This window comes from Microcaecilia unicolor, chromosome 7 (assembly GCF_901765095.1).
Source record: "Microcaecilia unicolor chromosome 7, aMicUni1.1, whole genome shotgun sequence".
In the NCBI taxonomy this organism is placed as follows: Eukaryota; Metazoa; Chordata; class Amphibia; order Gymnophiona; family Siphonopidae; genus Microcaecilia; species Microcaecilia unicolor.
The window spans coordinates 139607824-139631410 of NC_044037.1; the positions used below are offsets into that span (position 1 = coordinate 139607824).

The 23587-nt window shown below is 45.2% G+C and overlaps 1 protein-coding gene across 1 annotated transcript in view; it reads right to left on the bottom strand.

Moving 5' to 3' along the window:
* The window catches only part of TRPM8 (transient receptor potential cation channel subfamily M member 8), a 1843971-nt gene that overhangs the window by 1396078 nt on the left and 424306 nt on the right, over window positions 1-23587 (bottom strand). Inside the window, 1 exon segment of the mRNA XM_030210821.1 lies at window positions 15929-16101. Within this exon segment, the coding sequence (XP_030066681.1) occupies window positions 15929-16101 (173 nt within the window).

A 23587-nucleotide genomic window follows, 5' to 3' on the forward strand; every position in this document is an offset into this window, starting at 1 on the left:
AAACTAAGATCCACCTTACCAGCTAACTCCCCCGACTATGTAAAATTCATCGACTACTTAGACCCAACAGCCTCTTTACAAATGTCCTCCAAACGGTACCAGCTGGTACTCTGCAAATGACGCAGCCTGAGCCCTAGTCAAATGCACTCGAATCTGAAGAGGAAGAGGCTTCCCCAAGGAAAGGTAAGCAGACCCGATCGCCTCCCGAAGCCAGCGAGCGATCGTAGCTTTAGAAGCCATGTCTCCCTTTTTGTGTCCAGCAAACAGGACAAACAGATGATCGGACTTCCGGAAGGAATTAGTCGCTTCCAAATAGGCCATCAGGGCCCTTTTTACATCCAAACAACACAACTAACGAAAATCTTCCGGATAATCTTCCCGCTTGAAGGTCAGCAAATTCACTTCTTGGTTAACATGAAAATGAGAGCTCACCTTCGGTAGAAAGGATGACACCGTTCGAATCGAGACCCCCTGCCTCCGAAAAACGCAGAAATGGGTCCCTGCGCGACAGAGCCTGAACTTCTTATACCCTTCTGGCCGAAGCCACTGCCACCAAAAACACCGTCTTCAAAGTCAGATCCTTCAAAGACGTCTTACTGAGTGGCTCAAATGGAGCCCGCTAAAACGCCCGCAGTACGAGGCACCGGCACCCGAGGCAGAGAAAACGAACTACATCCGGATGAGAGGCCAATGAACGACCACCTAAGCGGCCTCTAAAACAGGCCAACACCGCCACCTGTACCTTAAGAGAGCTGAATGACAGCACCTTCTCAAACCCCTCCTGCAAAAAGGCTAGAATAGTCACGAGAGGGGCCGATTCTGGCGAGATGCCTGATGACGAACACCAAGAGACAAAGGTTCGCCAGACCCTAGCATATGCCGAAGAAGTAGATCACTTGCGCGCCTGCAACATCGTCCCAATCACCGATTCAGAATATCCTTTGCATCTTAGTCGCGACCTCTCAATAGCCAAGCCGTAAGACCAAATGGGATGGGATCCTGCATTATCACTGGTCCCTGAACCAGAAGATCGGGAATGTTTGACAGTCTCAATGGTTCGTCTATCAACAGACACACTAAATCCGCATACCAAGGACGCCTGGGCCAATCCGGAGCCACCAGAATGACTACTCCTGGATGTCGCATGATCCTGCCGAACACCCAACCGATCATGGGCCATGGAGGAAAGACAGAATGGTGGATGCTTGGAATGCCTTCCCGCGGGAGATGGTGGAGATGAAAATGGTAAAGGAATTCAAACATGCATGGGATAAACATAAAGGAATCCTGTTCAGAAGGAATGGATCCTCAGGAGCTTAGCCGAGATTGGATGGCAGAGCCGGTGGTGGGAGGTGGGGCTGGTGGTTGGGAGGTGGGGCTAGTGCTGGGCAGACTTCTACGGTCTGTGCCCTGAAAAAGACAGATACAAATCAAGGTAAGGCATACACAAAAAGTAGCACATATGAGTTATATTGTTGGGCAGACTGGATGGACCTTGCAGGTCTTTTTCTGCCGTCATCTACTATGTTACTATGTAAGTAGATCCTGCGGCCACCTTTGCAACAGCGCATCTATTCCTTCGGACCCGAATTCCCTGCCCCTGCTGAAAAAACGGGGCACCTTAGTATTGGAAAAACGGGCCATTAGATCGACTACCAGCATCCCCCAATGGGACGTGATCCGGTCGAACACTACTCGAGAGAGCTCCCACTCCCCCTATCAACCGGTTCCGGCTGAGGAAATCCACCTGCACATTCAGAACTCCCGTGATGTGAGCCGCTGACAAAAGAAATAGACGCTTCTCCACCCAGCGGCAGAGGGAAAGACCCTCCGTTGACAACTGAGTGCTCCGAATGCCCCCTTGGCGATTGACATAAGCTAACGCTGTCGCATTGTCGAAGAGAACTCGTACTGACTGGTTCAGCACTAATGTCTCGAAGGCTTGCAGCGCCAGCCGAATCGTCCGCAATTCCAGAAGACTGATTGCTAACTGAGCCTCCGAAGGACTCCTCACACCCTGCGTCGAATGACCCAGGCAATGAGCCCCCCAGCCGGACCGACTGGCATCCGTCGTGACCACCTGCCATTCCGCCATTCCGGAATGGCTAGGGGCATGCCGCGAAGAAGACTCTCCAGCTGGAGCCACCAACGCATGGCAAAATGAGCCCGAGCCTCCCACGGGATCCAAACCACATAATCCTCCGACAACAGGGACCAACGGCTGAGCAGGGACCACTGCAACGGACGCTTATGACTCCTGGCCCAAGGGACCACGTCCAGCGTCGCTGCCGTCGACCCTAGCACCTGAACATAGTCCCACGCCTTCGGAGCCGCTACTTGAAGGAGTGAGGAAATCTGCAGCATCAGCTTCAACCTGTGTGGTTCCGGGAGAAAAACTCTGCCCTTAGCGGTATCGAACAGAACGCCCAGATACTCCAAAGTCTGGGTCAGAACGAGGTGATCACCCAGCCCAGTGAACGCAGAAGATTCATGACCGACTGTGTAGCCCGGGCACACTCCTCCTGAGACGGCGCACGAATGAGCCAGTCATCGAGATACGGGTGAACTTGCACCCCTCTTGCTCGCAAGAAAGCTGCCACTACCACTATTACCTTGGAGAAGGTATGAGGCGCCATGGCCAGACTAAAAGGCATGGCTCAGAATTGAAAATGCTGTCCCAGAACCGCAAAGCGCTGGAAGTGCTGATGAGGTGGCCAAATGGGAATGTGCAAGTATGCCTCCTTTAGATCGAGAGCTGTCATAAATTCTCCCGGTTGCACGGCCGCCACAACGGTGGCGCAAAGTTTCCATCCTGAAATGCCTCACTCTGAGGGCTCTGTTGACCGTCTTGAGATCTAGAACTGGCTGAAACGTTCCTCCCTTCTTTGGCACGCTGTGGAGTGGAGTGGCCTAGTGGTTAGGGTGGTGGACTTGGTCCTGGGGAACTGAGGAACTGAGTTCGATTCCCGGCACAGGCAGCTCCTTGTGACTCTGGGCAAGTCACTTAACCCTCCGTTGAGTGGGAAAAACTCGGGGTACAAATGTAACAACAACAACAAAAAAAATAGAGTAGCGACCCTGGCCGATTTTGGCTGAAGGCACCGGAACGACTGCCTCTAAGTGCAGTAATTCCGACAGAGTATCCCATACCGCTGCTCTCTTTAGTGGAGACTTGCAAGGAGACTCTAGGAAACTGTCTGACAGTGAACAGGCGAACTCCAACTTGTAGCCATCTCGAATGATGTCCAGCACCCATTCGTCCGCATTTACCCCGGCCCACTCCTTCCCAAACTGAAACAGCCGTCCCCCTATTGCCAGAAAGGAATGGACCAGGGCTCCATCATTGGGTTTCTCTGTGCCCTGCTGATTGCAAGAGGCCGAGATAGGCTGACGGTGGTCTGGCCGAAAGGGCTGCTGTCTCTGCTGAAAACGGGGCTTTGAAAACCCCCCAGATCTGCCAGCCCTATAACGCTTGGCCTCCTTAAAGCGAAGCCTGAAGGTCTTCACCTGGGACTTACCTCTGTCCTCTGGCAAACGACCCTTGGAATCTCCTAATTTCTTAACAATCTGAGCAAGTTCCTCCCCAAAGAGGAGCCACCCCTTAAAAGGCAAGTTCCTCCCCAAAGAGGAGCCACCCCTTAAAAGGCAACCACACCAAACGGGACTTAGATGCCACATCTGCCGCCCAGTGCTTCAGCCAAATCCATCTACGGGCCGACACAGCCAATGAAACTTCCTTAGCTGAAGCTCGGAGAATGTCATAAAGGACATCCGCCAGGTAAGCCAAACCCGACTCCAATGTCGGGAGGCATTCAACCAGGTCTTCCGTAGACGCCACCTGCTGAACCCAGGACAGACAAGCACTTGCCGCATAAGATCCGCAAATCGAGGCCTGTAATGATAATGCCGCCACCTCGAATGATGCCTTCACCGAAGCTTCAAGTCGTCGATCCTGCGGATCTCAGAGGGCGGTGCCGCCCTCCATCGGTAAAGTTGTTTTCTTTGTCAACGCAGTAATTAACGAATCTACTGTCAGCAAACACAAGGAGTCCAAATCCTCCTCCCGTAAGGGACAGAGTTTGGCCATGGCCCACACGACCCTAAGGCTGGCCTCTGGCGAATCCCACTGTGCCTTAATGAGCACCTGCATGGCCTCATGAATATGAAAAGCTCAGGACGGAAGCTCAGGACAGAGTCCTAGTGCCCGACATAATCGAGGGCGCACCTCCCGACTGAGCCGGGGGTTCAGGGGCAGATATATTTCTTCATTTGGGTCCTTTTTCCATTCTTTGAAGGACAATCTTTTGGCTGCAATGACCTCTTTTACTTCACCTTTTAACCATGCTGACTGACGTTTTCTCTTCTTTCCACCTTTGCAAATATGTGGAATGCATCTGGACTGGGCTTCCAAGATGGTATTTTTGAAAATCGTCCACACCTGGTTGTGTCCTAACCTTTGCAGCCTCCTTTTAGTTTCTTTTTAACCATTTTCCTCATTTTATTATAGTCGCCCTTTCGAAAATTAAATGCTGCTACACTAGATTTCATTTGCAGGTTCATCCTAGATAGTTGCTCAAACTTAATCATGTTATAATGACTGTTTCCCAGGGGACCCAAAACTGCCACCTCTTGCATTATGCCCTGCAAGCCACCAAGGACCAGATACAAAATGGCTCCCCCTCTCATTGGTTCCTGGATCAGCTGCTCCAAGAAGTCTCCCTGGCACTCCGTGATGTAACGTTTATCTAGTCAGTATCGAGGTAATTGAAATCACTCATTATTATTTCATTGCCTAATTTGCCAGCTTTCCTGATCTTTGTAAACATTTCTTCATCCGTCTGTTTGTTCTGTCTCGGTGGATGGTAGTACAGCCCTACAAGAATACTCCTTCCCTTTACATATGGAATTTCTATCCATAATGATGCCACACTGCTATCTGTGTCATGTGAAATGTTTATTTTATTTGACTCTTTAACATATAGCACAACCCCTCCCCCTCCAATTTGATCCTCTCTATCGTTGTGATAACTATTTGTACCCTGTTAACACAGTGTCCCATTGATTATCCTTTTTCCACAGATGCCTATTATATATCTACCTCATCACTTAGTGCTATATATTCTAACTCTCCCATCTTATTTTTTAGGCTTCTAGCATTTGTATACAGGCACTTCAAATTGTGTTTTTTTTTCCTTTGATTTACAAGCTGTTTAGAAGTTGAAGGGGTTAATCTGCATCCTTTATCCTACTCTTTAAGCATTGTTGAAACCTGGGATTCCCTAAATGTGCTGTTTCAATAGTAATGCAAAGTGATGCATTTAGGGAGTAGAAATCCAAGGGACACGTATTTGTTAGGCGGGGAGAGTCTGATAGGTAAGGACGGGGAGAGGGATCTTGGGGTGTTAGTATTTGAGGACCTGAAGGCGACGAAACAGTGTGACAAAGCGGTGGCCGTAGCTAAAAGATTGCTAGGCTGTATACAAATGTCATATATAAATGAATAAAAGATAGGTAAAATAAACTATTCTTTTCTTGACGTCCTTTGAATGCAAGGTGTGATCCTATAGTTCAAGACATTGAGCACAGATGGAAGAGAAAGCAAGGCAGGCTGCTCATTTCTAGGGAGACCACTGGTTACATGCATTGGTAGGCAGTTTCCTTGATCCCAAATTAATGTGTTTCTAATAACCTTCTAGTAAGAACTGGATTTGAAATGCTGTTCTTGTGCAGTTGGAGAGACAGAGGATTTATCAGCTTTGTGCAGCAATATCTCCATGGTAGAGTTATTACAATTTTAGTCGGCAAGGAAATAAAGACCCATATATTTTCTTTGCTTTTTATATCGCGTTTTTCTATTTTTTTGTAGACTAGTTCTGTTCTGTTCATCCTTCCCTCATTACTGCATATCCCTGAGACTTATCTTGGTCTTCCTCTATGGAAAGAGAAATAAAAATTGTTGGAGTTGCTGCTTGCCTTCCTCAATTCACCAGTCTACTTTTCAGGCTGCTCTCACTCTGCCCTAATTTCACCCAGCTACAATGAAGGCAATTGTACAATTGGTTGCTTCCGTTGAGGTGCCCTGATGATGTGTGGTAGAAGCTTATTCTATAATGGCACCTGGGTGCCCAGGTTCTGTTATAGAATACCAGTGTAGCCTGGTATTAGCATGCCTAACATTTATATGTTCACAGTTATATTAGCTATAGACCTGGCCTAGGACTAGAGGGCATGAGTTGAAGCTACAGTGTGGTAAATTTAAAACGAATCGGAGAAAATTTTTCTTCACCCAACGTGTAATTAGACTCTGGAATTCGTTGCCGGAGAACGTGGTACGGGCGGTTAGCTTGACGGAGTTTAAAAAGGGGTTAGATAGATTCCTAAAGGACAAGTCCATAGACCGCTATTAAATGGACTTGGAAAAATTCCGCATTTTTAGGTATAACTTGTCTGGAATGTTTTTTACGTTTAGGGAGCGTGCCAGGTGCCCTTGACCTGGATTGGCCACTGTCGGTGACAGGATGCTGGGCTAGATGGACCTTTGGTCTTTCCCAGTATAGCACTACTTATGTACTTATGTACTTATGTATAGAGAGAGGTGTGACCAGCAGAAGAAAAGAGGTTTTAATACCCCTGTATAAGACGTTGGTGAGGCCCCACCTGGAGTATTGTGTTCAGTTTTGGAAGCCATATCTTGCGAAGGATGTTAAAAAAATGGAAGCGGTACAAAGAAAAGCTACGAGAATGGTATGGGATTTGCGTTACAAGATAGACTTGTTGACCTGAACATGTATACCCTGGAGGAAAGGAGAAACAGGGGTGATATGATACAGACGTTCAAATATTTGAAAGGTATTAATCCGCAAATGAACCTTTTCCGGAGAGGGGAAGGCGGTAGAACTAGAGGACATGAAATGAAATTGAAGGGGGGCAGACTCAAGAAAAATGTCAGGAAGTATTTCTTCACGGAGAGAGTGGTGGATGCTTGGAATGCCTTCCCGCGGGAGATGGTGGAGATGAAAACGGTAAAGGAATTCAAACATGCGTGGGATAAACATAAGGAATCCTGTTCAGAAGGAATGGATCCTCAGTAGCTTAGCCGAGATTGGGTGGCAGAGCCGGTAGTGGGAGGCGGGGCTAGTGCTGGGCAGACTTCTAAGGTCTGTGCCGGGGCTGGTGAGTGGGAGGCGGGGATAGTGCTGGGCAGACTTATACGGTCTGTGCCCTGAAGAGGACAGGTACAAATCAAGATAGGGTATACACAAAAAGTAGCACATATGAGTTTATCTTGTTGAGCAGACTGGATGGACCGTGCAGGTCTTTTCTGCCGTCATCTACTATGTGCTTTAATATGGGGGTCCAGAGACCTCAAATCTGATTCCATTTATTTAATATCTCCATCGCCTTTATAATAAAAGACGGAAGTTCCTCTCTACGAAAAAGCCTTGCCGCAGTAGGGTCATCACCCTCTCCCGCCGGCATCTCCCCGTCTTCCAGGGTCTCTTGTAGGAAATCCCCTGACAACTGAGCTTCATCAGACTATCCTGACCCCTCAGCTCCTGGGCCAAAACACTCAAAACGGGCCTGTTTAAAGACTGCATGAGAGAAATCACTAGAAGAGCCATGCTGGCTATCCAAAATGGCGTCCATCTCACCTCCCCCTGCTGCTTTCAATAAAAAAGCCTTGTGCATGGGGAGTACAAACTCCAGCGAAAACACCACTATATGTGGCGCCCCCGAGAGAGCAGAGTCCGAGACTCCACGTTCCTGGGCAGAAACAGCTGAGAGCTGCAATTCCGCTGCCGCGCTTACCTGCGGCTGAGGAGCAGAAGGGGAAAAAATGGCGGCAGCCGACCCATGCGCTGCCAGCAACAACAGCTTTCCCGCCATGTGGGCGACGGTCGACTCCGCCACTTCCCCCCCTGCAGAGCGGTCTGCCTGTTTTGGCCGGGGCTTTCCCAAGGCCCCGACACAGCTCTCACATGCCCCGGACACCGTCTTACGCGCACCAATGCGCTAACACCTTTTGATGGTTTCTGACGCCAACTTCGGGCCAAAGCCTGCTTCCCAGCCTAGCGCTCACATACCTCTGAAGCCTGGAGCCAGGAATCGCTGCTTTAAATATTAGGGATCTCCGTTCATGTTTCTGTTTAAATTTTTTTTTCAAGAGGCAGGAGAGAAACACCAACAGAACTAACTCCCTAAGGAAGCAGACAGGCTGGTGGGGGAGACGGGTGGGGACCTGGCACCACCAGGTGTAACCCCAATGTGCCAAAAGCACCTCAACCCCAATATAAGCTCAACAACCCCCGAGGGAACGGGATAGGAGCCAAATCAATGCAGAGCTGAACAATATGTCTCTTCACCTGCTAAATAGAGAGAATACTTAAGTTAGGCTGGCTGCACATGCCCTCTAGTAGCGAACTTTGGTGTTCTCTCTATCTAACCTGCTAGTGGAGGGACATAACCCACAAGTCTCTGGATTGATCTGGGGACGCAATGGAATTTGTATTTATTAGATGTAAGCCTTCTCATAGAATGTTAGCATAGGTCGGCATCTACATGCCTACATTTAGGGAAGCCAATGTAAGCCATGTCAACAGCAGACATAAATGTGCACACCTAAGTGCACAATTTACAGTATTCTGTAAGTTATGTGCATAAATGTAGGATACTTCCATGCCTCACAAGTGCTCCTTTCCGTTAGCATTCCCTTGTATTTACACTTTAATGCAGTTGTACACATAAGTTATAGAATACCAGTGTGGATAGCACATACATAAATAACTAACATTCATATGTATAAGTACTAACTTAAATGTGCAATTGGTGCCTAATGAGGGAGAATATAGGGTAATTCTATGAGAATATACCTATTTTTAGGTACCTAGAAGCAGTGTTGTTTTCCTAGCGAAAAAGGTGCTGGTACTCAAATGCTAGGCCACCCTTCAGGAGTGGGGTAATCACTGAGGGACCCACCCCATAATAGCCAGGCCACCTGCAACCAGTCATAGAATCTAAGACAAGACAGAATTGGTGTGTAGAGCCTGAGCTCTTTCATTAAAACTTGGGTTCCATGGGTCAATTTTAGCAGACAATGGAAAAGGTGCCGGTACTCAGTACACCCAAGTACCCCCTCAAAAAAAGCCCTGCCTAGAAGCATCTATTTGAAGCATCCTACTACATAAATGAAGAGTGACCGACGTGCTGCACATGTGCAGAACAGAGCAGCTGTTCTGCGCATGCGCGACACGTCACACATTCTTTCCGACCACACCAACCACATCCCTCCTCATTCAGGCTCCCAAGTGATGGCGGGCAGCGCTGTCTGTTGCGTCATTTCCGCCAGCGATCCAGTGGCGTAGCCAGACAGCCAATTTTGGATGGGCCTGAGCCCAAAGTGGGTGGGCACAATATTTTCTCTGCCCTGCCTTACCGCAAAATATAAATACATTAGCTAATAAGGATCCTCAAGCTCTGTCAGCTGAAAACTTTCTCTGAAGGTGGCCAGAACTCCCTTTTACCAAACTTGGCAGGCAGCAGCAACATCCGTAAGCCACTGATGCCAGCACCCTATGCGTGCTTAGCTGTCGGTGACTCAAGCATGCTGTCACCATCTGCAGAGCTTGGTAGAAGGAGGTTCTGGCCGTCTTTGGAGGAAGTCCTCAGCTGGGGAGGCTTAGGATCCCTACCAGCTATACAGCAAGGGTCAGAACTGGTGTTAGACATGCTAGGACTCCCTCCCTGCCTTCCCTCCATTTCCCCACCTGCCATTACTGTCACACCAACAGACCCTCACCAAATACAGAACAGGGGATCACATATCAGAAATAAAAATATTTAGACAAAAATTGAACTCAAAACCCCAAAAAGTTAAACTTAGCATGTACTGCAACACTGGAGAAATAAAAATAGAAATGGATTTCCTTTCTCCTCAACACGATACAAACACATTTGCTATGTAGATTTCCCAAAGCCAACATATTCCATTTAAAACATTCAAAATACATTGCTTTTTTCTACCTTTGTGCTCTGGACATTGTATTTTTCCATCATGTTGGTTGCATGTTGGTTTTCTGCTTTCCTGTCTGTCATCTTCTAATTCTCTTTCAAGCAGCTGCTGCCCATTTGTCTTCTTTTACCTTCACTACACCTGCTTCTGACATATTGACTGTTCTTATTTTTAGCTCTTTCCTCTCTTTTTTCTTCTTTCTGCCTTGCTGTCAACTCACATTTCACCCTCTCACTGTTCTCCTCCTTTTTAGTTTACAGCTACCTATCAGATTTTCATCTTTTTCTGTCACCCACTAGCTTTTCCATTTCCCCATCTCACTCCTTCCTCAGCCCTCCATTCCCTTTCATTACCATATTTCTATCCTCTGTAATCACTATCTTTTTATTTATTTATTTATTTATTTATTTATTTATTTATTTATTTATTCATTTCCTTGCCACCCTCTTCCTCTCCCTCCTGGCCTCTTACACATGGTTCCACCATCTTCCTTCCCTCCACCCTTCTAGCCCAGCCTCTGCTCCCTCTTTCTCCCCACCCCACTCTTGTAGCCTTACATCTCTCTGCCCCTTCCCTCCTGCCCTCTCCCCCATGTTCCAACATTTCTCCCTCTCTCTTCCCTCACTCCCACTGTCCGGCATCTCTTCATCACCCTTTTGCTCCTGAATCCAACATCTCCTCCTTTCTCCCCTCTCCACCTCCTGTGTTTCTCTCTCCCTCTCATTCACCCCCAGGTCCAATATATCTCCCTCTCTCCCACTTTCTACCATTTCTCCCTCTCTTGTGCCATGGGTCCAACACTTCTCTTCCCCCCTCCCCCCATGCAGCATTTTCTCTCTTCCTCCCTTCCACTTCCAACATTTCTGCCTCTCCCCCTCCCTTGTGCCCCATCCAACATCTCTCGCTTCCCCCTACAGCATCTCTTCCTGCCTTCCACCATCATGTCCAATTTTTCACCATCTTCCCCTCCTCACCACCCCCTGTCCAACATTTACCATCTCTCCCTCCCCACTACCCCTATGTCCAACATTTCTCCCTCTCCTGTCCCTCTCCCCTTCCCATGCAAGATTTTTTCCTTTCTTACCCCTCTCTACCCTATGTCCCACAATTCTCTCTCTCTTGCCCCTCTCCACCTCATGCCCCCCCATACAGCATCTATATTTTGGAAGGAGACCTCCCCCCAACTCTCCCTCTCGATTCAATGGGGCACCACCCTTAACAGCCCCGGTATTGGAGGAAGCAGGCTGACAGTTTTAACTTATACTGGTAATTCCAATCATTAATCTCTCTTTCTCAAGAAAAAAACCCCATCCAATATTTCATTTTTAATCACACTCAAGTCTTAGAATTTGTCATTTCTTTTCCTTTATTTTCTTCAATGTAATCAAAATTGGAAAGTTTTACAAATATTCTTAATTTTTTTATTTAACTTTACTAAACATTATCCCAGTCGTGCAGGGGCGTAGCCATGGGTGGGCCTGGGTGGGCCTAGGCCCACCCAGTTTGGGTTCAGGCCCACCCAGCAATGGAGCACCTTCATCAGCAGCATGGCAGTGGAGGGAGCAGGCTGAGCTCTGATCCTGCATCTGCCTCCCTCTCTCACACGGCAGCGCTTCCCAGACGCTGCCTACCACCACCACGATCCTGCATCTACCTCCCTCTGTCTCAGCAGCAGCGGTAGCGATTCATACATGCTGCCTCCTGCTTCTAACCCAGAAGCGTCTCCTCTGCTGCGTCCCGCCCCCATTATCACAATTTATCTCCTCCTTCCTTGACTCTCTCTCTCTCTTTCAGACAGACGCACACACACTTTCTCTGTCTCTCTCTCTTACACATTCTCTCTCTTTCACACACACACATACACACACACTTGCTCTGTCTCTCTCTAACACACACACACACTCACACTCACTCTCTCTCTCTCCCTCTCTCTCTCTCTCTCTGAACTCACTCTCACACTCTCTCTTTCAGACAGGTGCTCACACTCTCTCTCTCTCTCTCTCTCTCTCTCACACACACACACAAAATATTACAACAATAAGGGAATTACATTTCACAAATAAAAAATGTTGCCTGTTTTAATGGGCTTAATGGCTTGCATTAACATATAAGAATCGATGGTAACTCATCTTGAAGATTAGCAAAATATCTTCCCACAGGGAGCTCTCTCTCTCTCACACACACACACACATACACACTCTCTCTCTCTCTCTCTCTCTCTCTCTCTCTCTGAACTCTCACACTCACTCTTTCAGACAGATGCACGCACACACACTTTCTCTCTCTCTCTCTATCTCTCTGAACTCACTCTCACACTCCAGGGGCGTAGCTATGGGTGGGCCTGGGTGGGCCCAGGCCCACCCAATCTGAGCACAGGCCCACCCATTTGGTTGTCCTTATCCAATTGATGCACTGTCTGAGACGGGAGTGCACTGCACGTTTTAGTTATTCTGTGGATCAGTCGCGTGTATTTAGGGCAGCCGGCAGCAAAAACAGCTTTAGAGTGAGCCTGAGCCGGCTGCCTAAATGCAGTAACCTGCCTCGTTTTTTACCTGATTTTTTTAAGTTCGGGTCCGGGTTGGGAACGGCCTCTCTTGTGCTGCGATGCTGTGCTCTGCTGCTCTTCAACGGACCTATTCTCATTGGTGCCGTTCTTCTGCCAGTCCCGAAGGTTATATCGGAACGGAAGAGGCAGAACCGTCACACAAGAAGCACTAGCGCTATCGACGCTGTAGAGAGTCTGGTCCCGCGCTCTATCATTGCTTATTAGCGCGGGACCGGTGGCAGAGGTACAACTTAAGAGAGAAGAATGAAACTGTACTGCAGGGTGGTGGTGAATAGGTGGGGAGGGAAAAAGAAAAGAAGCATGACTGGACGGGCGGGGGTGGGGAAGAGAGAGAAAGTGTGGTGCAATACTGGATAAAAGGGGGGGGGAAACAGAGGCTATGGGCTGGAGAGTATCTGAGGCAATGGATAGAGGAAATTCTGCATAGGAGGGGGGAGTAAGATGGAGATAGGGGCAATGTTGGATGATAGGAAGAGAGATAGGCAGGGACAATGATGAATAGTGTGGGGAGTAGAGGGGAGAGAGACACAATGGGCATTGTTGCATACTGGAGGATAGAGACAGGCACTGCTGGATGACAGGGGTATGGGGTATGTGGAGAAATATAGAGGAGATGCTGGTTGCAGGGAGAAACAGGAGGTGAGAGAGGCAGAAGCAATACTGCATGGGGGAGAGAAGGGGCGATGCTGGATGGTGGGAGTAAGGGAAAGAGACAGAGATGAGAAACTTTATGGTGGTAGGGCAGAAAGTCAAGAAGGGATGCTAGCTGGTGGGGGGGTGAGAAAGAGAGAGACAGGAGACTGTATGCACTGGATGGCAGGTGGGAGAGAAAGATGAGAGGTAATGCTGGATGGTGGTGGGAGAGTGAGAGAGAAGATACTGGATTGCAGGTGATAGAAACAGAAAGGGAGGAGATGCTGGATGGCAGAGAGAGAGGGGAGATGCAATGCTGGATGGTGGTGGGAGAGAGAGACAGACAGACAGAGAGAGACAGAGAATATGCTGGATGGCAGGTGATAGAAACAGAAAGGAGGAGATGCTGGATGGCAGAGGTAGAGAGAAAGGAGATGCTGAATGACAGTGGGAGAGAGGAAAAAGCTAGTGAAAGACTGGAAAATAAGATAAAAGAGATGAAAAGCTGTAGGTAGGTGCAGTAAAAAGAGGGAGATGGAAGACTGGATAATATGAATGAAATCTGAATGGCTAGGTAACAAAAAATGGAAGAAAGCTGAAAGGAACAGATTAGTGTTGATGTTACTTGTTATGGAAGAGGTAAAGAAGACAGAAGAAGAAGAAAAAATGACCCATGGACAGGAGACCCATGGAAAGAGAGTTAAAAGAAAACAAGGAAGCAGTAACCAGAGACCAGGACCAACACAATTGGCAGACAGCAAAGGTAGAAACAAGAATTTTATTTTTAATTTAGGATGAAGTAATGTAGCAGCCATGTTGTTCCACTTTAAAAATTAATAAATAGTTATAAAAAAAAATAAAACAACAAAAAAAATAAGGTGACACCTTTTATATTGGACTAAATACATTGTTGTGACTAGCTTTCAGAGACCAAAACCTAATTCTCCAGGTCAGGACAGTATACTGCTGTAACAGTATGCTCGTCCTGACTTAAGGAGTTTTTGGTCTCTGAAAACTAGCCAAAAATGTTATGTTAGTCGAATAAGAAGATATCACCTTATTTTTTGGTTTTGTTTTATTTGCTCATTTTTAATGTAGCAATTGAAATATCTTAGTTTTTTGAAATTTACATCTGATTTCTAGATTTTTCATGGTACAAAGGGATGTGTCACTGTTCCTATTTGTTTGGTTTTGCACTGTATGCAGATTCTGGCTTCTTGGGGTTCAGTTTAATCTTAGTTTACGTATTTCTATTTTTAGTTTGTGGTTACATATTCTATACTTGATGAGGGTCTACTTGTGATCATGTATGAAAAAGGCTGGGTATTCTGTTAGCACTGAGTGTCTGTGTAGGACTGATCTGTACTAATCCAGCTTGTTTAGCTTTCCAATAGGTATATTAATGATGTTCTGCCCACGCAATTTACTGTGACTCCTGAAGGTTTTGTGTTATGGTAGAATTGCTTTATAGGTCCTAAGTGATTTTTGTTGGGTTTTGTATTACTTCACAGTCAGTGGCATAGCTAGGTGGGGCGCCAGGGGAGTGGCTGCGCCCACAAACTGAGTTCTGCCAGCGCCGGCACCTATTTTATTTCATCCTGTTGCACTGAGAATGTGCGCCGGCACTGGTGGAAGTCCGCTCTCGCTCCCCCCGCACCATCAACCTGCCTCATCCTGGCTCCGCTTTTGTTCACAGTATGCCTGGTACTCTCACCTATATATATAGTGCCCACCCATATTAGCTCTGGGCCCACCCAAAAATTCAGATCTGGCTACGCCACTGTCACACTCTCTCACTCTTTCAGACAGACGCACACACACACACTTTCTCACTCTCTCTCATTCTCTTCTCTCTCTCTCTCTCTCTCACACACACACACACACTCACAATGTTAGAACAATAAACAACTGCCTATAAGGAGCGACTGACCCTCCACTGTCACAGGGACTCCTACCAGCTCTCTCACACTCTCTCTCTCTTTCACACAGATGCACACACTCACTCTCTCTCTCTCTCTCTCTCTCTCTCTCTCTCACACACACACACACAAATTGAACAATAAGGGACATGGGAAATCACATAAGTTTAACAATAACAAGGTTCAAATTCTGAAGGATCTAATGCTGTTTACACAAACAACATAGTATATAAAACTGTACTGTAGACATCAACTGACATTACGTTCATCACCTTTAAATTATATTTCAGAAATAAAAAATCTTCCCCATTTTGCTATTTCATTACATACAACAGAAATTTTGCCCGTTGTAATGGGCTTTACGGCTTGTATTCTATAAAGAAAAGTATGCACCTACTTTTCTTTACAGAATACTAAAATGACAGTCAAATACACATCTATATTTAGGCACGTATTTACACTATCTATAGAGCTCATGTAAATGTTTATGCCTAGATTTCTAAAAAATATGTACAACTGTTTGCTCTGCCTATATTCTTCCAGACTCTGCTCATATGTGTGCCCACCTTCAGACTATGAACCATGGCATTTAGGTACCGCTTTATAGAAGTGTGTAACCAGAATATTGGCATTTACACATATATACACACATATGCACAAACATGCCAATATTCTGCTCCTTTAAATGCATTCTTGGTGCCTAAATGTAGGTGCACTGCTATAGAATTGTCCTTTACGTGTCATTATGGTTTATAATCCGCTATAATAATCAAATACTTCAAAATAGCAGATTCTGCCTACCTCAGTATTAGGGCTTCGAATTAGGCTTCCTCTGTTTGAGATCATTCCCCAGGCTGTGATTCCAATTGCTACTATTTTTTCCTCAGAACTCCTACTGATGGTATTATCTCTCACCACTTCTCCAATATACTTCATCAGCCCATAGTGAATGCCTCCTGTGAAGATCCATGCACCTGGAGAGGGAAACAAGGATTTTATTCTTCTTCTTTTTCTTCTGCTGCTACTTCTTATTATTATTAATATTATTATTATTATTATTAAGATTTTGAAAAAATATAAAAATTTCTCAGTAAAGGCAAAATCCTTTAAAAAGCAATGAAGTTGAAAACAGATAATCGAAGACACCAAAGCAAACCAAGAAAAACAATCCAGAAATCATTGGAATATAATTGCTTCTATTAAATATACCACAAAGATTCATTTTGAAGCAGCCATAAGAAAACATCATTCAAGTTCTGGATCAAAAAAGCTCCTCCATTTTCATTATTAATTTTTTACTTTCGATTTCCTGGCCTTCTCTTTCTGCAAACTCCTATACTCGGTTACACCTCATTATGGGGTAATTTATTTCTCCAACTTTTGTCTCTTGTCTCAGATCCATGCCACTCTACTTGCATCAGATTGGTTGGTATCTATACTGTCCTACCACATTCTAAGTTTTGATGGTTTCATTTATTAGTTATAAAATAGAGCTCTGGTGAATACTGAGACTACTGGTTCTGTATAAGTGATTTTTTTTGTGGTACTTCAATATATAAGCACATAAGCACCGCCATACTGGGAAAAGACCAAGAGTCCATCAAGCCCAGCATCCTGTCTCTGACAGCGGCCAATCCAGGCTTCAAGAACCTGACAACCCTCCCCCCCCCCCCCCCAAAAAAAAAAAAAAATGTTCAATGGACTTTTCCTTCAGGAATCTGTCCAAACCCCCCTTAAACTCCGTAAGGCCAGCCACTGCCACTACATTCTCCGGCAACGAGTTCCAGAGTCCAATTACATGCTGAGTAAAGAAAAACTTTCTCCTACTTGTTTTAAATCTACCATAGTCTAGCTTCATCTTGTGTCCCCTGGTTCTATTATTATTTTGTACAAATAAACCATTCTATGTCCAAAATTATCTATCCAAAAGGGGACTGGGTTTGTGGTGTTTTGAGGCAGAAGTATGCATAGATGGATACACACTTTATAAAATAACAAGGATGCAGAGACAAAAGTATATGCCTGCCTATGGTAGGGCACATGTATATCCATACACATCTCTGCCAAGATCATTAATATGGTAGGTGCAGGGACAATCCCAAAATAGTTTCCAGATGCAGAAAACCATATTTAGGATTGGCTGAGCTATGAAAACTGGCTGTTCCCAGTACCTAGCTAGAAAGGGACTCTGAGAGGATATGCAGGACCTGGGAAAAGGCTGACCAGATGCTTTAATTAGAAAGCTTCCTACTCCATTGAAGCCAAATTCATAAAATATGACTTTAGAATCATCGTTAATGGTCCTTTAATATAGCCAGAGGGCAAAACTTGGGACACGACTCACTGGGATAATGTTAGTAAAGTTAAATAAAAAAAATTAAGAATATTTGTAAAACTTTCCAATTTTGATTACATTGAAGAAAATAAAGGAAAAGAAATGACAAATTCTAAGACTTGAGTGTGATTAAAAATGAAATATTGGATGGGGTTTTTTTCTTGAGAAAGAGAGATTAATGATTGGAATTACCAGTATAGGTTAAAACTGTCTTGTTTTGCTGAGGTCCCTTTTTTCCTTCCTTGCTTTATATGCCAGCATATATATGTTTTTTTGCATGTGATCTGAATTTGCTATAGTCTTATTTTCAGTAACCTTAGTTAGACCAATACACAAAGCAGGATATCCTGTCCATTTGACAGCTGGAAAAGAGATGGCTCCCCTATTCTATCTATATTGTAGTTCTACCCTTCTACCCTCTCTTGTCATGTGCTGTTAAAATGTAATATTTTAGTTTGTTTAACGGGCGGGATAGCAAATTCTAAATAAACTTTAAACATGATTGAGGTCTACAAAATCCTAAGTGGTGTTGAACGAGTAGAAGTGAATCTATTTTCAACAAGTACAAAGACCAGAGGACACTCAATGAAATTACATGGAAATACTTTTAAAACAAATAGAATTAGCATATCTGGGTTTAAAAAAGGTTTGGACAAGTTCCAGGATGAAAAATCCATAGTCTACTATTGAGACAGACATGCTTGCCCTGGGATTGGTAGCATGGAATTTTTCTACTATTAGGGATTCTGCCAGGTACTTGAACAGGATACTGGGTTAGATGGACAATTGGTCTGATCCAGTATGGCTATTCATATGTTCTTATGTTATCTTCTGTGCAATGACACACTGAGAACCTTACCACACTATGGGCCCTGTTTACTAAGGCACATTAGCATTTTAACGCGCCTACAATTAGCGTATGTGCTAACCATGTAGGCACCTATAGGGATATTGTAGGCATGTACATGGTTAACATGCATTAAAAATGCTAACGTACCTAAAACGCGGATTACTAAACAGAGCCCTACAACAGTTAATGCCTAGAACTCAAAAAGCAACAGCTTCATCTGTGAAAAGGTAGCACTGCATACATTACACCAGGCTACACAGAAACTACATACTAGAAAAAATACTGCACATTGGTCACAAGTGGAAAAAACAGACAGTACCTCAACAAATGTGGAACAAGGGACCACAGATTAGTAATAAAGACAAAAACTGAACTAAAACCCGTCAGACTCTGCATGTACAGCACTACTAGACAAATAGAAACTGAAATGCAAAATATCATAGATATACATTTCACAAATTCAAATTAGTAAATTTCAAAATAAAATGTTTTCCTACCTTTGTTGTCTGAGCATTTTATTTTTCCATATGCTTTGATCCTAGTGTCTTTATGCTTTTCACTTTTTCCCCTAACTCTCTTTCCAGGGCATCTTGTCCATTTGACATTTCTTATTTCTCTATGTCCACTATCTATCTTTCCTCTGTGGCCCTACACATTTTGTCTAGCATCTCCCCTGTGTCCTTGTTCCTATCTTTTCTTCCCCCTTCCCCTTCCTTTCAGTGTCCCTCTCCTCTCCCCATATTCAGCATTTCCTGTCTATATTTCTGTCCCTTTCCTTGTGTCTAGAATTGCCCCTCTATATGCCTATCCTGTGTCATAATACAACCACAAAATAACAGGGTAATAAAAAACTTCACCCATTCATAACAAATATCCAAATGAACAATATGGGTGATGGCAAAATCACACACTCTTCCTTTTTAACTCACATAATCGTACTTGAAGAATATCAGAATTTCAACACCTAAAACAGGTTATTGGGCCTCCTATGGGACATCCTATTCCAGGCCCCAACCTCAGGTCTCAATTTCCTCAATCATTTATGTCAGGATTGCGGGAGGTCACAATTATTGCTGGACATACTTATATTAATATGAAACCAGCTTGGCATAATATTAAACCAGCTTCTGACCTCTGAGAACTCCCCCCTCCCCTTCAGGAATCAGAGGATGGCAAAATAGACCAAATGGTGTTGAGCTGCATGCTAGCCCTGTGTTTAATTACTCCTGAGTAACATACCTTTTGTTCCATCTGGGAACACAGCTCTCTTTGACTACTACTACAAAGATTCACTCCATCTTTCAGCTCCTATTTCCTTTGCATCTGGTGCCACACGGTGGGGGGCGCCAACTGATAGTCTGCAGGGGGGCACCAGGGACCCTAGGCACAACCCTGACCCCAAGGTTTCTCTCTTCCTCTGAACAAACACCCTATCCTTTCTTTCTCTCTCTAAACACACACCCAGAGACAGCCTGTACCCTTTTACCTGTACTAAGTGCTATGAACCTATACCTATATGCAAATATAATATACTTTGCATATCCAAACCCGTGTGGATTGTGTATTACTACTACTACTACTACTATTTAGCATTTCTATAGCGCTACAAGGCATACGCAGCGCTGCACAAACATAGAAGAAAGACAGTCCCTGCTCAAAGAGCTTACAATCTAATAGACAAAAATAAATAAAGTAAGCAAATCAAATCAATTAATGTGTACGGGAAGGAAGAGAGGAGGGTAGGTGGAGGCGAGTGGTTACAAGTGGTTACGAGTCAAAAGCAATGTTAAAGAGGTGGGCTTTCAGTCTAGATTTAAAGGTGGCCAAGGATGGGGCAAGACGTAGGGGCTCAGGAAGTTTATTCCAGGCGTAGGGTGCAGCGAGACAGAAGGCGCGAAGTCTGGAGTTGGCAGTAGTGGAGAAGGGAACAGATAAGAAGGATTTATCCATGGAGCGGAGTGCACGGGAAGGGGTGTAGGGAAGGACGAGTGTGGAGAGATACTGGGGAGCAGCAGAGTGAGTACATATATAGGTTAGTAGAAGAAGTTTGAACAGGATGCGAAAACGGATAGGGAGCCAGTGAAGGGTCTTGAGGAGAGGGGTAGTATGAGTAAAGCGACCCTGGCGGAAGATGAGACGGGCAGCAGAGTTTTGAACCGACTGGAGAGGGGAGAGGTGACTGAGTGGGAGGCCAGCAAGAAGCAGATTGCAGTAGTCTAAACGAGAGGTGACAAGGGTGTGGATGAGGGTTTTGGTAGAGTGCTCGGAAAGAAAGGGGCGGATTTTTACGAATGTTGTAAAGAAAGAAACGACAGGTCTTGGCGGTCTGCTGGATATGAGCAGAGAAGGAGAGAGAAGAGTCAAAGATGACCCCAAGGTTTCGAGCTGAGGAGACAGGGAGAATGAGAAATAGAAAATGGGGGGAGCGGGGAGGTGGGTTTGGGGGGGAAAATGAGAAGCTCGGTTTTGGTCATATTTAATTTCAGGTGGCGTTGAGACATCCAGGCAGCAATGTCAGACAAGCACGCTGAAACTTTGGTTTGGATGCAAGGTGAGATATCAGGGGTAGAAAGGTAGATTTGGGAGTCATCAGCATAGAGATGGTAGGAAAAGCCATGGGATGAGATTAATGAACCAAGGGAAGAAGTGTAGATAGAAAAGAGGAGGGGACCAAGAACAGAACCCTGAGGTACGCCGACAGGCAGAGGGATAGAAGTAGAAGAGGATCCACCAGAGTGAACACTAAAGGTGCGGAGGGAGAGGTAGGAAGAGAACCAGGAAAGGACAGAGCCCTGGAATCCAAGTGAGGACAGGGTATCGAGAAGTATGCTGTGATCAACAGTGTCAAAAGCAGCGGAAAGATCAAGAAGAATGAGGATGGAATAGTGACCTCTGGATTTAGCCAGTAATAGGTCATTGGAGACTTTAGTAAGCGCAGTTTCGGTTGAGTGGAGTATTCTTTGAGAACCCACTGTCTCTGTGAACTGGACCTGGGACCAACCCTAGACAACGATTGCTGACAATTTACTCTTCAAACCATGCTTATAAATTTCTCTTTTATTTAATTTAATCTACTTTAAAACCTTTTTAAAAGATTTTAAATCATGTCACAATCTCTCAACATTTAGTGATCTGAAAAAATAGCACTTAGCTTAAAGAGTACTGCAGCCACTGTTGCATTCAAAACATAGAATTACTCAACACCTACCAACACAGAACCAGACTAAGGCAAACCACCCTTAATAGCATTTCAGCACTACACTGTGCTTGCTTCCAGAGTCTGTCTGCCAAACTTGTCAAGATTGCTAAAACTCTTTCTTCCAGGTCAAACAGACTCAACAATGGCACACTTTTGCCATCACCTATCCTGTGTCAAGCATTGTCCCTCTATGTCCCTATCCACCCCTTTGCCCAGCATCATCTCTGTGTCACTATCCATTTCCCCAGCATTGTTCCTCTGTGTCCCTATCCTTCTCCATCCAGCATCATTCCTCTACGCTCCTGCCCCAATGCTCCCTCTATGCCCAACATCTCTTCTGTGTGTCCCTGTCCCTCCCCATGTCCAGCTTCTCCCCCCTTTCCCTCCACAGAGACAGAACCTTCCCCCCCTCCAACAGTCTGGCATCTCTGTTTCTCTCTCCCCTGATACTGTGGTCCAGTATCTTTCCATCTCTCTCTCACAATCCATTATCTGTCCCTCCATGGCACCAGTGTCTCTCCCCCTCTCTCCTGCTGGTCAAGACTCATTTTCTTTCTCTTGCTCTCCCCTTCTGTTCCTTCCAGCAGGTCCCGCATCTCTCCCTCCCTCCCTCTCTCTGTGGTCCTCCAAAATTGTGTCCTATCACCAGCAGTGGCAGTAATTAAGACAGGATGGTTCTGACAGGCCCTGGGACTTTTCCCCTGCCATGTTCTGCCCCTGTGAAATCAGGAATTTGCACCAGAGGAGGAAAGACATAGCAGAGAGAAGGCCCAGGGCTGGCAGCTTGTTTTTTTTTAAACATTATTTGTCATTTGTATTAATATTTAAACCAGAAAAAAATATTCAGTGCATGCAGTTACAATGAATAAAACATCAAATTGGTATAAATTGTCCCATCCATCCTCCCCACCCCTTATTCTCTGCCTACCCTTTATCCCTGCAAGCTGGAACTAGTGAACATTTCCAGCTAACACAGATTGTCAACCCATCACAGGACCCAATTCTCTCAGCTTGGATTTTAACAGATCTAGTCAATATTAATATCCACTGGGTAATGTGGTTCCTTCTACCATCCAACTGCAAACCACCAATATTTAAGTCCATGCCCAGAACCAGCAGTACCGTCCTCCTCCCTTCCAAATACATAGCTTCCCTCCTCTACCCATCTATCTTGCAATCTCCCCTGTTTCTCCTTTTTATACAGCTATGGTATCCTGTCTTATATCCTATGCTTCTGCTTCTGCTCTTAAGAACAACTTTATAGTTTAAAAAAAAAATAATTTGCCAGAGCTTGGATGGCAAAATTAGCAGCTTCAAGGCATCTCCTCAAATTTTTGTAACACTTCAATTTGAGTTAGTATCCTTTCCTGTTTCTAGTGTGCTCTAGGCCACTACCTGATAGTAGTCCTCTACTTCCAGACTTTCTGCCTTACTATCTGTAAGGGATAGGCCTCTGCTGACATAACTAGGGTGAAAGCTTGGTTTAACAACTTCCTGCCATCACTATGGACAGTGCTGTGTTCCAAAAAGAGATGCTTTTTACAATAATTTGTTCAAGGACTGCTCGGATCACCTGAACTGGAGTGGATCTTCTTGTGTTATACTGAGAACTCAGGTCAGGCAAACCCAATCCTTCAGAGCCTAAGCATGGAGGAAGACCACAGCATCCATGTCACTAGACTGTTTGAAGTCTGAGATTTTCACCCATAATGATGCAAACTGGACGTCCTTGTGGCTTACAAGGTCATAAGGTCCAGGACAAGGGGCAGTGCCTGTGGACCAGGTGCTACAGTCAAAGTTATAAATAACTGGCATCTTCAAGAACAGTATTGGTCTAATGCTATCATAGGATCTGGTGTTATCACTGGAACTGAGCTAGTGGTCATGTGTCGTCAGTTTGGAAAAACATCACTGTTCCTGCAAAGACTTCACATCTTCTTGCATGCATTCCTGTGAGGAACTCATCATAGCAAACAGAAGCTTACCAGGTAGTAGCCAAACTGTTTATTGTAATTGAGTGAGAATCAGAAGGTTATAATTGGGGCATAAGTGTGCATTTACTCTGCATTATTTTTA